This window comes from Crocuta crocuta, unplaced genomic scaffold (genome assembly GCF_008692635.1).
Source record: "Crocuta crocuta isolate KB4526 unplaced genomic scaffold, BGI_CrCroc_1.0 scaffold614, whole genome shotgun sequence".
Classification (NCBI taxonomy): Eukaryota; Metazoa; Chordata; class Mammalia; order Carnivora; family Hyaenidae; genus Crocuta; species Crocuta crocuta.
Window position 1 is genome coordinate 1422565 of NW_027529673.1, and position 17006 is coordinate 1439570.

Genomic DNA, 17006 nt, shown 5'->3' on the forward strand with positions numbered 1-17006 from the left:
GGCAGCGGGTTTCCGGCAGCTCTGGCTATTTTAAGAAGCGCTTTGCGCGGATCGCTTAGCTCTCAGTGTTCTGCTCTGCGGCGACAACTTTGTCCTCCTCCTCCCTTCTGGGGCCCCGCCAGCATGGGCCCCCGGCTCCCCTCGCCGCTCGCCGCCGTCCTGCTGCTCTTGGCCGGCGTCGGCCCCGCGCACTGCGACACACCTGCCAACTGCACCTACCCTGAGCTGCTGGGCACCTGGGTCTTCCAGGTGGGCCCCGCTGTTTCTCAGCGCGACGTCAACTGCTCGGTTATGGGTAAGCCGCCGGCGCCCCCAGCCGCTCCCCCTCCCCGCTTCGGCCCGGGACTCCTTCCTTCGCGTCCCGAGCTCTCTGCCCACGCGGAGCGCCGCCACCCGAGGCCCCAGGCCGGGGCCAGTGGGAAGCCGCGACGGACTTGAGGCCCCTTGGCGTGTCCTTTGCCGCTCCAGGGCCGAGAAGCCCTAGCTCAGCGGCTGAGAACTTCTAATGGCACGTTTCCTTAGTGATTCCCGGGGCCTAAACACTTTTTCGAGAACTTCTCCCCCCCTCTTTTGGTTTACTTGGTTTGGAAGACCGTTGAGACCGTGCAATCTAATGATCTCCTTCCCCAATCTGCATATTTAAAAAAAAATTATGCCTATGAAAAATAAGCTCGAACATTGGAGAAAATAGCAAAAAAAAAAAAAAAGTTTTTTCCTTGTGTTAGCTTGTGGGGAAAGAGTCCTTTTGTCCAGCGTTTTTGACTTACAAGTGTGTTGATACCACTAGTCTGAGAAAACTTTGGATGTCTCGGCACTGTTTTCATGTATTGCAGGGAGATAGATAAAAGTACACCCTCCCCACCCCCCCTCCATTCTTTCTTTTCCTTCCTTTCTTCTTCCTTTTTTTTTTTTGGAATTAACTCTTCAGTCAGTAATTCTATTTGGGAATGCCCAGAGCCAAACCCAAGGCTGGCTTATGGAAAACTCAAAAAGTGTCTGGTGTTAGAACACACTGGGAGATTCCATATGCCCTCAGAGAACATCGCTATCCTGAAGACCAAGAATTTAGTGAAGGGAGAAGAAAAAAACCCAATCTCTGGTCAAAAGAGACACTCTTGTTCTGGTAAACCCTCACCGCCCTGTGGCATGTGCATAGTGAGTGAAGCTCTCAGCTGCAATTTCCTTTTCAGCAGAGCAAAGATTGCCAGGTCATTTGTTGCTAACAGACCTATTCAGCTGTTCCAACTCCAGATGAATATGTGGCATTTTGTAATCCTATGCATTATAACCACCCTGTTCTAAAAGTTGGATTTGAAGGTCTGAAGCAGAAGGAGAACAGGATTTGCACTGTTCTGTCACATCCAGTCTCCTCTTTCAGGGTATTTATCTGAAACCTGGAAAAACTGTCCAAAGTGTCAAACCTCCAGGGGCTCCTGGGTGGCTCAGTCAGTTAAGCATCTGACTTCCTCTCAGGTCATAATCTCACAGTTAGTGGGTTTGAGCCCCACTTTGGGCTCTGTGCCGACAGCTAGTTCACAGCCTGGAGCCTGCTTCAGGTTCCATGTCTCCCTCTCTCTCTGACCCTCCCCTGCTCACATTGTCTCTCTCTCTCTCTCAGAAATAAATAAAACATTAAAAAAAATAATAAAGTGTGAAAGCTCCGGAGGGACACAGCAGAACACTTTCAGGCAACCTCTGACTATATATAAATCATGCCTTTGACTTTAATCTAGTAAAGACACACATAGATTGAACTCCTATCTTCTGAAGGTTGGAAGCTTAGTTCCTATCAGCACAAACTAGCTTTATAGGATATAAACCTTGAGTTTACTGAATAGTGCGGAAGGATTCAGATTATGAGGTTCTGAACTGTTAGAGCCATTGAGGAGAAAGACACTCCATTTCTTCCCTGAAAAGATAATTTCCTTTGTCCTTGTGATATGGTAGCAGAACTTTTTATATCTTACATTTTTTTGACTACCATTTTGTATTCTACCCATTTCTGCCTGTCATTTTAAACATCTCCTGTTCCTCTTCCTCAGTGTTTGGATGCGCTGGGAAGGTAGGGCTCTACTTTTTGGGATCTCTCTGCCTGCTGGGCCACGGGACATATTTCCTCTTTTGAACCTTAACTTCACAGGTTTGTTCGAAAACCCTGTGGGAGTGTACAGGGTGGAGACTCTGATATGTTCACAAACCAGACTGGTCCAAATCCGGTGGCATGAAAGGAAAGCAGCTTAAAGATAAAGGAAATTCTAGAGATTTTCCTGCCATTTGAAGTCCAACTAATTTTCCTTTGTTGTGCATTGTTTTTTTTAGGCCCACCAGAAAAAAAAGTAGTGGTGCACCTTAAGAAGTTGGATACAGCATATGATGATTTTGGCAATGCCGGCCACTTTACCATCATTTACAATCAAGGCTTTGAGATTGTGTTGAATGACTACAAGTGGTTTGCCTTTTTTAAGGTTAGTTTTGTTGGGAATGCGTTTATACTTTCATTGATTTGATATCTGAAGCATCTTCTAATCAAACTCTCAGAATTTTAATTGTAGATTAAGAAGATAACCAGAATTGAGACCATTTTCCCCAAGAGCTATTAGATGGTGTAATTTTGCCACTTTGTTTAAAATTGTGAATTCAGTAAGTTAAAAAAATGATCTATATTTGAATATGTACAATCCATCTGTATTAAATTTACATTTCGGTAAGTATGACTAAATTCTTAATTTATTTTCTTTATTACTGCACCTTTATTTTTAAATGTTGTCTTAGTCACTTGGCTCTGTACTGAATGTGTAGGAAAGATATTGGTATTATAAATTTCTTTTTCTTGGGAGTTATTTTCCTATCCTATCATGGCTTGTTGACTCCGAGAAACTGATGACATTCCTCAGCTTAATGATGGATTGGTTATGTTCCAGTAAACCCATTGTAAATGGAAAATGCATTTAATACGTACCAGACATTATAGCTTAGAACATGCTCAGAACACCTAAAGTAGCCTATAGTTGGGCAAAATAATCTAGCATAGTCTATTTGATAGCGTGTTGACTATTTCATTGAATTAACTGAATAATGTACTAAAAGTGAGAAACAATGGTTGTAAGTGTTGTAAGTTTATCACTTGTCCACGCTTGTGACCATGGGACTGACTGCTACTGCTCAGCATCACAAGAGACTTTCCTACTGCATAGTGCTAGCCCAAGAAAAGATCAAAATTCAAAGTCTGGTTTCTACTGAATGTATATAGCTTTTACACCATGCATTATGTGTGTAGCTTACCAGAGACGGAAGTTGAACTATTGTAAAGTCAAGGACCATCTGTGTTATAATGTACTAGATGTATTAATGTGAGTAACTTCTTTTATTGAGCTGAGACAAAGAGATGGAGAGTGAGTTATGCCTTGGGCCAAAGTAAAAGGTAGCTCTGCCAGTTCAGCCTGTGTTCTTCTTTCACTGGGGAAGTAGTATTGTCCGTTCTTCTATTCTAACACCTTGTTTCCAGTTGCACACATATACTAGGGTAAAATAGCTTATTTAGCACAGATTGCAGTCCATCCCAGATAGTCTTCTGAAGTTGGAACTTTTCCTGTTGGAGAATATTAACTGCTATAAGTGAATTGAGGACACAAGCCTGAGACTTGCCGTTTCTTACTATAAATAGAGTATAAACAGAGACAGACTTTTTCATGAAGTAGGGTTTACAACTTCTGGAACATCTGGTAAGAGTTGACCAGTTACAGGGATCTGTGGGAAAGTGGGGAATGAATCTGTTAAAGATGGTAAAAGACAAAGGACTAACAGAGTAACCTCTGACTTTACATGATTTGTCTCACATGGCTTGTGATTTAATCACCGGGATATGGTGCTACATCTGAGCCAAGTATACTTCTTAGAATAACAGCTTGTTGTTGTTAACCATGAGAATCCCTCTTTAATGTGAAAAAAAAAAAAAAAGGGAAGAGAGACTAAGAGGAAAAAAATTTCCCCCTTGCCTGTTTTAGCTGGTCTGATTCTCAGTGGGAACTGATCTATCCTTTCTGTCAGCTGAGAGCCAGCTGTTCATTTTATTAGTTGGAGCCCATACTTGACCATCTAGCAAATGTTTTAATATCACCCTAGATACTATGTATTTAAAAACAACAACAGTATCTATATGAGTTTTTAAAATTGTGATACATAGGTGGTAAGTATCAGTTTGGATATAATTCTTGGTCTGCTTAGTGATGAGCCTTGGGCTTTGCAGACCTCTTGTTGATACCCTGCTATAGCCCTTCAAAAGTTTCTTTGCCTTCAAGTTGAGAACCATTTGCCTATGGAATTGATGTACAAGGAAAGACATATTCAAGCCAGTTGTTGACTATGTACTCTACCTCCCTTCCCCTTGTCCTTTTTTGCCTAATACATAATAGACATTTAGTGTTTAATTTGTTTAAAAATTGAAAATGAATCCATGAAGTGGAATCCACTTGAGAAATAGGAGGTCCAAGTATAAGATGGGGAGTTGTATACAAATAGATGAGTAAATAAAATAGTTTTGCTCACTTGGCTTAGAAAAATTTTCATTCTGGGGCGCCTGGGTGGCTTAGTCGGTTAAGCGTCCAACTTTCGCTTAGGTCATGATCTCGCGGTTCGTGGGTTCGAGCCCCGCGTCGGGCTCTGTGCTGACTGCCAGCTCAGAGCCTGGAGCCTGTTTCAGTCTGTGACTCCCTCTCTCTCTGACCCTCCCCTGCTCATGCTGTCTGTCTGTCTCTCTCTCATAGAAATAAATAAAACATTAAAAAAAAATAAGTGAAAAAAGAAAAGAAAATTTTTCATTCTTCCCTTCTATAGAATGGGAGAAACTGTTGGGCAAACTTCTAAAGTCAACATTTAATTGCCTGGGCCATAACCAGAATTGGATCTGGGCAGTTTCCCTTATTAATATTTTTCATCAGTTTGTCTGCTCTCAGCTTAAATAAGAGTCCAAAGCCGGTAGGTATAGAGGGGACAGCTGGTGGCTGGACGAGGAATCAGAATGCTTCTTTGTATTTCTCTTGAAATAGCAGTGTAAGCAGATTTGGTATTTTTCCATAACCTCAGGTTGTTAAGTCATAGGTCAGTAGAGAGCCACTTTATAAAGTCAAATAAGGTTTTAAGTGTACTTAACCACAAGTAGGAAGAATCAATACAGTTTTTTAAAAAACATTTTAATGTTTTTATTTATTTATGAGAGAGAGGCAACGTGAGCAGGGAAGGGTTAGAGATAGAGGGAGATACAGAATCTGAAACAGGCTCCAGGCTCTGAGCTGGCAATCAGCACAGAGCCCGATGCTGGGCTCGAACCCATAAACTGTGGGATCATGACCTGAGCCAAAGTCGGACGCCCAACCGACTGAGCCACCCAGGCACCCCAATATAAACAGTGTTGTTGGGTAGACTCCTACTTGTCATGGGCTTCTGAATGGCATTCTCTGATGAGGAATAAAAATAGGAAGAGTATTCTTCCGTTAATTGATTTCAGTATGTTTTTTGAACTGCCTTTTTAAACAGAACCATTATCAGGGGTGTGTTTTTCTGCTGAGGAATCAGTCACTCTGATTGGTAAATAGTTAAGCCTTATGATAGGATCATAATTTTAATAACCAGAGTAGAATATACATAAGATACTTGGCTTTAAAATTGTTTATTAATCTAATCAAGTAGTTCTAGATAAATCTGTTTTGCAGAGTGAGAATCTATGTTCTTTTGGTAAATCCAAGTGATAGAGTAATGGGGAGCTGAGTTTTAAATTTAAGAAAAATGATAGAGTGGAATCGACTTTGGATAATAGGAAAGGCAAATATTTTTGGTAATACTGGCTAACAGAGAAAGCTTGCTGGGTTTTACCATAAGCATCAGAGCATTTCCTGCAGAGGTACCAAATTGGGTGTCTAACTCAAGAAAAACACAAACCTCTTTTTTAAAAATAAGATTTCTTTCTTTAAGGTTTATTTTGAAAGAGAGGGAGAGAGCAAGTGTAGCAGGGAAAGGGCAGAGAGGGAGAGAGAGAGAGAAAATCTCAAGCAGACTCTGCCTGAGCGCAGAGCCCCCTATGGGCCTTGATCACAGAAACCATGAGATCATGACCTGAGCCCAGATCAGGAGTCAGCTGCTTAACCAACTGAGCCACCCAGGTGCCGCAACCACAAACCTGTTTAAATGAGCAAAGTTCTCTGACTTTATCTACAGACATAGAAAATATCTTTTAAGTGAAAATTAATTTATTTTAAAAAGGAAGAATTATCAAGATGTAAGCAGTATCTGTTATTTAAAGTGTCTCATGTAAACTACAACATAGTGCATTCAACCTACCACCGGTAAAGAAATAGCTGACATTTTTGCCATGAATTGTCTACTGTCTATACATTCTTAGCCTACAAATCAGTTGGATTTCCAGATCTCTCCGTTGACTCATACCAGACCCTATCACTTGTTTCCTTTTGTTCTTTTCAGATAAGCCTTCATTAGATTGCATATTTGCATTAGATTGTTTATTATTGCTGCTAGAATTCGTTGAGCATGTGGCACATACAGGGTATTCTGTTAGCTGTGTTCCACATTTCCTCCAGATTATCATGCAGCCCAGTAGAGCAGACAGCTTCCACATCACTCTCCCTGCATTCCAACTTTGTAGCAATTGTGATACCTTGCTGTTGCTAGGAACTTGCTTTATTTAGTTCTCAAGCCTCACCTGGAAGGTGGGCATTTTTCATAACCTGAGATTTGTAAGGGTTTTTTTTTTTTTTTCTTGGTTTTAACTGCTTGAGAAATTGGGAATGAAGTGGAGATAATCTCTTGTTGAATATGACTTCAAGCTAGATAAAAGCTTGGAAAGACATAAATCTTGAAAGTGCCTGGATAGTTTGAGTTTGGTAGGAAGCACTAGGTATATATTCTTAAAAGGTACATTTTTCTACTCAACTCCCTCCATACATTCAGTTACCTGAAATTTTATAGAGGGTTACAAACTCAGATATATTTAGGACCCGGCCAGGCAGATACTTAAGCATTTGAAATGACCCTAATGTAAAACAATAAGGAATGATTAGATCAGTTGTTAAATGGAAACTTTCTTAGAGGCATTCATATTCAGTTAAAAAAAGAAAACAAAAAACCTCAATGTACTGGCCAAAGTAAATGACAGGACTATCTGCAGGCTAGTTTCTAAGAGTTATCAAATTTAATAGCATTACCATTTGGTTATAATTGGTATGTCCAATAAATTTGTATCCCTTGAAAGTACATGAAGATTAAAAGCAGCCAACTTCTTTTTTTTTTTTTTAATTTGAGGGAGAGAGAGAGAAAAGGGGGGGAGAGAGAGAATATCCTAAGCAGGCTCTGCTCTATGTTCCGTGCAGAGCTTGATGCAGGGCTTGATCTCATGACCCTGGTATCATGACTTGAGCCAAAATCAAGAGTCTGATGATCAACCGACTGAGCCACCCAGGTGCCCTAAAAGCAGCCAACCTCTTATATGAAAACAGAATATAACAAAACAGATGTTTAATTATGGCCGACTTTGTGTCAGGTGGATAAATTTTTTTTTATGCTTTTATGTATTTTATTTTTTATGATGAGCACGTGTAAAGCTCGAGGAAGGAAGTCATATGAAAGAAACTAAGTTCCAAAGAATATCCTCAAGTTGAATTAGGCTTTCTAACCTTTTCCTTCTTCCCATTTTCACTTTCTCTGAGGCTGTAAAAAGGAACAGTAGAGCAGGAACTCAGACTTCAGACTTCATTTTTAAGATTAAGCCACTCAAGGGCTGGAGAAGATGTGTTGAAGAGAAACTAGTCTTATGACTGAAAATTTTATTTTATGACTGTCAAGCAAACCTCATTGATCTCTATGAGTTTTTGTTTGGGGACCACTAGTCTTGGTAGAACTTGAAGCTAAAAAACACGTCCATGGTTCTTTTTTTTTTTTTTTTAAGTTTATTTATTTTGAGAGAGCACAGGGGATGGGCAGAGAGATAGAAGAAGAATCTCAAGCAGGCTCTGCACCATCAGCATAGAGCTTGATGTGAAACTTGAACTCATGGAACTGTGAGATCATGACCTGAGCCAAAACCAAGAGTCCGATGCTTAACCGACTAAGCCACCCAAGCACCGCTTCCATGGGTATTTCTAAAGCAGGTTGCTACTTGAAACAAGAGTGGTATGTTGGGAAATCCATACCAGGAATTTATTTGCACATTTTGTGTGCTAGTGACTTGTAAATTTCAAGCTTGTCACGTCAGCCAGAAATGTCAATCATATTGAAGATGCATGTTAAAGATTTGGGAATCTTGTAACATTCTTTTCACTGTCCTTTCTGGGTACATTTTTAAGATCTAACAGTTCAGCTTTTAGAATACTTGTTTTTAGGGTAATTTACTTGTTTTAGTATAAACTCAGCATACTGAGATCCAGATGTTTTTTGTTTTTTTTTTTAAATTTTAACAGCTTGAGATTTACTCTTAAGAATGTTTCAGTTTAGAGAAAGAATCAGAAGTTTAACAATCCATGCCTAGGTTTTTTTTTTTTCATGGTGATGCTTAATTGTAACATAATGACTTAGTTTACCATTGTGACCTCTTCATAGGATGTCACTGATTTTATCAGTCAGTTGTTCATGCAGCTGGGAACTGTGAGGGTTCATGATTTGAGACATCTGAGGAACAAACTGGGTGAGCTCCATTGGCCTTTTTAACTTCCCTCCGCCCTGGTGGCTTATGCAAATTACTATTTGTTTATTCATCTGGGAAAGGGAGATGGAGACTGGAGAGATTAGAGTTTTCTTACACATTTCTTGCTTGAGCCTGCTTGCTTTGCTACGTCTTACCTGCCTGCACTATTTTATGTGAGTGATCTTTCACTTGAGTTATTCTGTCTGCAACACATCGAATTGGCTGTGGCAAGTATGATGCTCATAACATAAACAGACATGAACCCCAAAGGATAAAGACCCAGTTAAGAAAAAGCTCAGGGTCACCTCACTTACTTGAAGTCATTGTGCTGCCTCAGGTTGCTCATTTTTTTTCCTAAAAAGACTCCAGAGGGAACCAGGTGAGGCTCTGGCATGTTAGGTCTGTCTTCTAGTAGAGAAGTTGGCTCTTCTAGAGAAATTCATCTGCCTGGCCCTCAGCCCTGTGAGGCATCACCCACCTTTTGAAACTGACTCCTTCCAGAACAGAGACTACTGAGTAGGAAGAAGAAGGTCTTTTTCACTTTTGACATTCTCCTCACTCTTAGAAAAGGTGTTTTGTAAATTTTAATGTTAATTTTTTTATTTAGAGTGCACATGTGTGGTGTGCGCATGAGCAGGGGAGGGGCAAAGGGAAAGCGAGAATCTCAAATAGGCTCCATGCTGATCGCAGAGCCTGACATGGGGCTTGATCCCACAACCCTGGGATCATGACCTGAGCCGATATCAAGAGTTGGATGCTCAGGAGATTGAATCACCCAGGCTCCTTAAAAAGATGTTGAAAGGATTACTCTTATTGGATCCATAAATTTAGAGGTCTTAAAACTTTTATGGAAAAAGGGTGGTTAGAGAGTAAAGTTGATAGGGACTTCACCATTCCTTGCATTTTTTTAAAGGTTTTATTTTTAACTAATCCTACACCCAACATGTGGCTTGAACCTACAACCCTGAGATCAAGGGTCACACGCTCTACTGACTGAGCCAGCGGCGTACCCTACCATTCCTTGCATTTTAACACAATAGTATTCTCCCTTTCCCTACCTTCTTTACTTAGCTCCTAAGTAAAAAGGGGATATGGAAAAGGGAACTGGGACAAGCATTGAAACCTCCATAGCTTTATCCTGTATCAGCAGTTTCCAGACTGTTAACAGACCCACAGTGGCCCACAAATGTGCTGGGCAGGCATTGCTCATTTCTGTCACTTCATCTTGTTAAACATTAGATGTTGTTCCAGGCAGCCACCATTAACAACTCAAAGTGAAAATTAGAGGTGAAATTAATAGGCTCTTTTTTCTCTAAATTCCTGGTAGTTGAATAAGTATAGATTGTGTTAAGTAGTTACCCTTCTTTCACAACCTCGCAGGATCTTTTTTATATAGTGGATGGTGGTAGCTTAGGAAGAAGATAAAATAGGAAACTTACCCCAAATAAGTTCACCATTTTTTTCCTCACAAAATATAAGGTATCCTCAGAATGCAGTTGACAAAATTCTGTCTTAAAACTCTCACTCTTCCTTCTAATAAGGAATACCTCTATTAAAAGATAAACCCCCTAGTATTTGCTCTTAGTAAGTGGGATAACTACAGGGATAAATATCTGGAAATACAGATCAAAGCAGCATTAAGCCTGCATTTAGGTTTTTTAAGGTATGCATGATAACATATCTAGGTTGCTAGATTGGCCTGTTTCTTTTAAGTGCATTTAAAAATTAGTTTTATACAGTGGTAATTAATTTCAAGTGCATCTGCATGTGCTTGAGTGTGTTGGCTGTGTGCATGATACATGTTGCTTAAGCATTCAGCTTTGGAGAATGGCAGCTTTTTGTGAATGTCTTAAATAGCATTAAAGATTGACCAGCTTTTTAAATACTAGTATGGTTTTATTGTTATTTATTTTTTTTTATTGAAAAGAAAATATGAAACATTCTAAAGAGACAATCTGATCCTGGTTGGCTTGTAACTCTAGTTTTTATTGTCTTTTAGTTATTAAATAGAGCATCTGTTGAGGGGATCTTTTAAAACAACAGCCAAAAACAGACTGGGGCTAAGAGGCAGAGCAGCACGCAGCCGCGGACCTTCTTCCCTCTAACAGCTAGCTGAGGCCTCTAGCAGCTACATTCCCCTTCTGGAGTCTTTCTGTGCATGTAAAATGCTGAGGAGTCCTGGTGACCAGACTACCTCCAAGGCAGCTGCCCTCCTGAACCATTTCCTTGGAAAGCAGCAACCGCCATTTTGAAATGTGAACAACCAGAGACTACAAAGGGAAAAGAAAGACATCTGGAAGTCTTAGGTGGCCTCACCATTCAGTCTTGGAATAAAAGGAACAATATGCAACTGAAGTTTTTCCTTTTTGAATATTCTTCTATTGAAATGATTTTTCCAGACTCATTAGGATTTGAATGTTGTGTTGTATTTTGTTCATAGTGCAAGTTTTATTCCCAGTTAAATTATCTTCTTGTGTGCATTCCTTTCTTTAATTATCTTGAGGAACCATAGGACCCATTGTAAGAAGAAATTCATGCTTCAGGATATCTTGAGATGCATGGATCTAATTGGTGGAAAGATAGTTCTACAGAGGACATGTTAGGGGGGCAGGCTTTCTGAGATGAGTCTAACTACTTAACGGGGTATCTTTGTAGCTCATAGGCCTGCAGTACCCTGGCCAGAAAGATGGGGTGATTAATACATTTTTTGGTCAGTTTTTTTTAATTAGGTGCCAGTTTTGTATAAAGAACTTGATATATATTACCTTACAAGAATCTTATGAAGTAGATATTATGAGCTTCATTTTACAGATAGGAAAAATTAGTCTCTGACCGTGCATCTAATTGTAAAATGACAAGAGCTAGTCTTTCAAGCCTACGACCTCCCTGGGGCTAAAGAGTAAATATAAATCATGGTACCTGGAGTGACCTTTCATTGGATTTTCTGGAGACACCCACTTAATAAGCATTATGAATGTTAATTTAATGGAATGAAGTAGGCATTGCATTGGCTCCTCTTGAACAGTTTACAACTTAGATTTCCTCACCAAATGAGGCTATTCTTTCTTTTCGAAACCAGGGTCCTTTCATTCAAGACAAAAACTTAGCTTTTTTCCTTTTGTATTCTAACAAATTGGAAGGAAGGTTCTGAAACCGTCAAATTAAGTAGCATTGCCTAGTTGACTTCTCTTAATTAAACTGTTGTTCTCCCTGATTGCTATCTTTTAACTCTTGCCTACTAAACAGTGGACTAGTTTCCTGCTCCATTATTCAGAATTAATGAATATCAGCCTTTGGTAAACTGAAAATGTGAAACCACACCTAGTCCCTATTTTCTGGGAGGTCTTTTGTCCTGTATCTTTGCTTGAATGGAAGAATCTCTAGATACCAGATTTTTATCATTTTATTGGCTCAGAGAACTTTTTGTGACCTTTTAGTGGCACTAGTCTGCTATTCTGAAAAGGTTGTCTCAGAAAGGTGAAGTAACTGTATACCCAACTACTTCTGCCTGGGTACCCTTCCATCCTACCTCTGTACCTGATAATTCATTACTCAGGACTTTGATGTCCCCTCCGTGAGACCCTTCCCTGCTCTCTCCATTGGTAGGAGAACTGCCATAGTTTTGGTTCACATTGTGCTTGCAGTTTTCTGCTCCTGTAATTCTACACTAACTGCTGTAATGGAGAGATTTGATAGCACATCTTCCAGAATGAAAAGCTGTATGTCACCCTGTGTATCTTCAGAACCTGATTACATTGAACTTTATAAGTGTTTGGAAAATTGACCACACTCCTCTTGTCTTTTCAAAGAATTTTCACAGGTAATATCAGCTTACAAAGATTTAATTCTTTTGGATTCTAGAAGCACAAATCAGGAATGATGCTGTTTATATTTCTGGTTCTGTGCCTTAAAAATATGTATCAAGTTACCTGTCTCCAAGGTTCTAAAAGAGTTGCATATTTTCAAACTAATTTTCAGGATGTAAATACTGACAAAGCAGCTAATATTAGTGTATAAGAATGTATTTCATATAGAATTTAAAACCACCTCTACAAAAGTCTTTTTTTCTATTTCTCTGAACAGCTTTGCATCTAAATGTTTTGCTAATGGAAAAGAAAACTTGGTAGATACAAAATTACAGATATGTGTTAGCAGGTGCCCTAAAAGAATACTGCTTTGCATTTTCTGTCACAATTGCTTGTTTGTCTTTTCTGGTCTTTAAACTCCAAGGGCAGGGATCAACTCTGTACTACTAACCATTTTATTCCCTTTGTATAGTGTGATAGATGATAAATAATAGGCCTTCAATAAACGTAGAAGAAAGAAAATTGAACAATGTATCATTGTATTGTTTTGTTTTATTGATGTGTTTCTGGGTGTCTTGTTACCTGTATGTAGTGGATCCTCAGGCCATATTTGTTGAATGACACAGTAGAAAACAGTGGAGACTTTTAGATTTTGTTGTGTTCATTTATTTACATTTTAATTACATTTTATTTTTATATGAGACTGGAAAAGCCAAGACAGGGCTCAAAGTTAAAAACAGTTCTAACTTTCAGAATTACCAAAAACTAAGCCGTCGGGGTAGATAGCAAGATGGCAGATTCTGCACAGCCTGCAGTGCTGTGGGCTGTCCTGTTCCCTCCCCTATTTTGGTAGAGTGAGAGGCAGGTGCAAAGGTTGGATTAAATCAACTCTCAGATTTCTTCCAAACTCCTAGTTTAAGAATTTATGAATGAGGAAGTGAGGAATGAGCCAGGAGGTTTTGACAACTTTATTGAGTGGTAAATTTCTATTTTAACTAATTCCAGGACCTATATTTTGTTTTAACCTGAATGTCTTTTAAGCACTGGAAATAAATTCATTTCCACGTACAAATCTGTCTTTACTTCAGTAAAATCCTGGAAGGGATTTGGTTGCAACCACTTCCATTGCATTTCCACTGCAATGACTTCTTGGCAGTTTCAAAATTCATTGAATTTCAACTTTTTAAACAAATGGTTAAATCTAGTTAGGTAGAAAGCTAGAGCTAATCCTTGAAGCCAACAGAGGGAAGTTTGTTTCTTTCTGAGGAAATAGTTGGTACTCTTGGTAGGTTAGGGAAAATATCAGTTTAGTAAAAATGCTCCTTGTTCTCTTTTGTTGATACTTTACTCATACTCCAGACCTGACTGCAAATGAAAGCAGTTAATCTATATACAGGAAACTGAGAGCAGAATTCAGTAAACATGTTTTGTTATTCAGTATTGCTGGAATGTAATATCTCTGCATATACGCTTTATCATTAAATCATTCAACTTCTTGCCAGGTGTCTTTTCCTGAAATGTTGAATGATTTTGATGGATACAACCTGGTTCTCCAATTTTTTGTTATGTATTCCACAGTGTATAAAGGTACATTTAAAAAGTTATGCACATGTACTGCTCTTTGCTATCAAACACATAAAGTAATATCAAATGATTAAATATTTGACTCACTGTCACAAAAATGGGTTTTGCCAAAATAAATTTCATGGTGATATTCTTTGAAAATAATACAAAAGCATGCTTCAGTATAAGAATCTGTTATCTATAATTTTCATTACTGAAAATTTGGAAGCACAATTTTCTAATTAAAATCTTTAAGAGATTTTAGTATTTGATCCATTTTATTAAAAGTATGAAAGTATCACAGGTTTAGTAAAGTCTGGAAGTGCTCTTTGGTATTCGGGATGGCGGCAATTTTTTTTAAATTGGAGTAGAGCTGACCCAGTGTTCTGACAGTGTCAGATTTGACAGCTCTGTGCGTTGTGCCACACTCACCAGAAGTGTAGCTAGACAGAGTTTAAGTGAAACGTGTTTTATTGATGACTGAGATTAAAAACTGAACACTGCTGTGATGGAACCATCGGAAAACATGTGATTTCAAAACCTTCTATTTGTATTTGCCTGGCAACTTCTGCCAGGAACAGGGCACGTGTAAGCTTTGTCATTCTCTTATGTCTGCTTATATTAGTATTTGCAAATTCTGGTTTCTCTTGGTTTGTGAGAATTAGTCTCATTAAATCAGATAGGTACAGAATTCAGAGTAAGCAGGCCCATGTAAAAGAGACGTGCTACATCCTAACCATCCTATGGGTAGCACACTGCCTGGCAGGTGAGCTTCTGACCTTGAAACTGAGCAACAGCATCAGTGTTGCTTTGTATATTAAAGAACAGTGGAAGTTGGCTTTCAATTTTATTTATATATAATTACAAATGTAAAGAGAATTTCTATTTTTCCCAGTATTCCAGTAGATCATCTTTTCATCTCATTTTGGAAACCACTGGTTCACAGCCAGGATCAACTGTTCAGTTGACAGATTGGGCTTAGTGTTTAAGTTCTCACTGGCATAGTTAAAGTCTTAAAACAACTTTGTAACCTTTGTGGTAACAGATAATCATACTTATATTGTTGCTTGTTTCCTGTCCCAACTTTTTAAAGTCTTCAAACTTCAATGTCTTCTTTATCCTTCATAGGAATCCAGTGATGTAGGTATCATTCCCACTATCAGGTGAAGAAATTGGGGCTCGTTAGTTGTGGTTTGCTCAAGGTTACATAAATTATAAGTGGCAGAACAAGATTTAAAGGGCAAAGTCCTTTTTACTAGACTGCCTTTTTCTGATAGCCAGTGCATTACATAAAAGTAAGTATTCAAATATTTGCCAAGTATATTATTAATCAGGGAAACAGTGGAACAGGTGATTTTAAACCCCTCAGTGTCAAAAAGCACTTGAGAAAGAGATCCAGGATAAATAACTCAAGTTCTAAAATATCCCAACCTGTTCTTTTTCAATTGGTTAAGTATTACTAAATGTAATGATAATTGATAAAATGAGTGAGAACTTGACGAGGGGTTTGAGAATGTTTGCCAACCCTGGGTAATTTTGAAGAAGCAAATGGATAGCTAGTGAATCCTAGTAGTTTGCTAAACCTAAATGCTAGTGTGTGGAATTTGTTTACATTTTATGAAATTATCTGTTGAAATTGGCATAAATGAATAGAAACTTAAATTATCCCATCTGTGCCAGACAGTATTCAGACACTGATGTTTATATAAATGAAATAAATGAAAACCCTTAAAAATATTTTCGGCTACATTTCAAGCTGGATAGTGTGGCCAAAACTTCAGTTTCTTAATTGGTAATAATGTCGGAAATCACATTTCACAATAGAAGCAAAAATGACTGATACTGTGAGAACATTCAAATCAAGAAAATAACAGGCACAGCATGTGGTCCTTTCAAGCTGTAAGGTACTGAGTAGTCAGCTTCTGGACTGCTCAATGCCTCTTATACTGAATTCTGCACAGATTAAGGTAACTTCAGGGTCTCTGTGATATCTTAAAAGCACTGCACTTCCATTAATTACAAACATTGTATCTTTTCTGAGTTTCTTGTGTTATTGCTAAATAGGAGTTGGCATGTTTGCTGTCCTTTATTTTCTCTTAGTCATTAATTTATTCACTAATTCCATAACTGATTGCTTCCTTTTTTTTTTTTAATGTTTTATTTATTTCTAGGAGAGAGAGAGAGACAGCGTGAGCAGGGGAGGGTCAGGGAGAGAGGGAGTCACAGACTGAAACAGGCTCCAGGCTCTGAGCTGGCAGTCAGCACTGAGCCCGACGCGGGGCTCGAACCCACCAACCGCTAGATCATGACCTAAGCGAAAGTCGGACGCTTAACCGACTAAGCCACCCAGGCGCCCCCATAACTGATTGCTTCCTAATGCCAGTTTCCTGTTTCCTGAATAAACAAAAAATCCTATTTTCACAGTGCTTTTTTTTTTTTTTGAGGAGAGAACAACTTCATAAGCTGCTGTGGAAGTGAAATGGGTCAGTATATATAAAACAGAATCTATGAGGTGGAGTCTATTATTATCCTGATCTTATAGATGGGATGCAAAAAGGATAAGTAACCTGCTTAGGATCGCGCAGCCAGTAAGTATCAGAGGTGGATAGAGCCTAGGCAGTCTAGCCTGAAGACCATGTCTTTGACCTTTGCTCCCCATCAAAAAACCTTGGCAAAAAAGGTAAAAAGATTGAATTAGAAAATGACCATTAGGGTTGCTAGAGAATGTAAGTGGCCCTTACAGGGCCATGGAAAGCAATTTGGACTTGACTCATGAGAGTCTGTTAATCTTTTCCAACTTTTTCTAAAGGAAACAATGCATAAAGTAATGATCCTAAAACTTGTGATCCCATGTTTGAATTCTCCATTTACTATCCAAAGCAGTTAAATTTTTTTTTTTTGAGAAGAATAATGCCTGTTATCTCAAGGAATCATTGTGAGGCTCAAAT

At 38.8% G+C, this 17006-nt stretch overlaps 1 protein-coding gene across 2 annotated transcripts in view; it reads left to right on the forward strand.

Annotated features, from left to right (window-relative positions):
- Positions 1 to 34: 34 nt before the first annotated feature.
- CTSC (cathepsin C) overlaps positions 35 to 17006 on the forward strand; it is a 37614-nt gene continuing 20642 nt past the window's right edge. Inside the window, exons 1-4 of one of the 2 annotated variants that reach the window (XM_077763049.1) lie at positions 35 to 295; positions 2320 to 2465; positions 8605 to 8689; positions 10689 to 12384. In XM_077763049.1, coding sequence (XP_077619175.1) covers positions 124 to 295; positions 2320 to 2465; positions 8605 to 8689; positions 10689 to 10699 — 414 coding nt within the window. In that variant the 5' untranslated portion in view covers positions 35 to 123 and the 3' untranslated portion in view covers positions 10700 to 12384. Of the gene's footprint in view, positions 296 to 2319; positions 2466 to 8604; positions 8690 to 10688; positions 12385 to 17006 lie in introns of those variants that run through there. The other variant, XM_077763048.1, reaches the window with a different exon arrangement.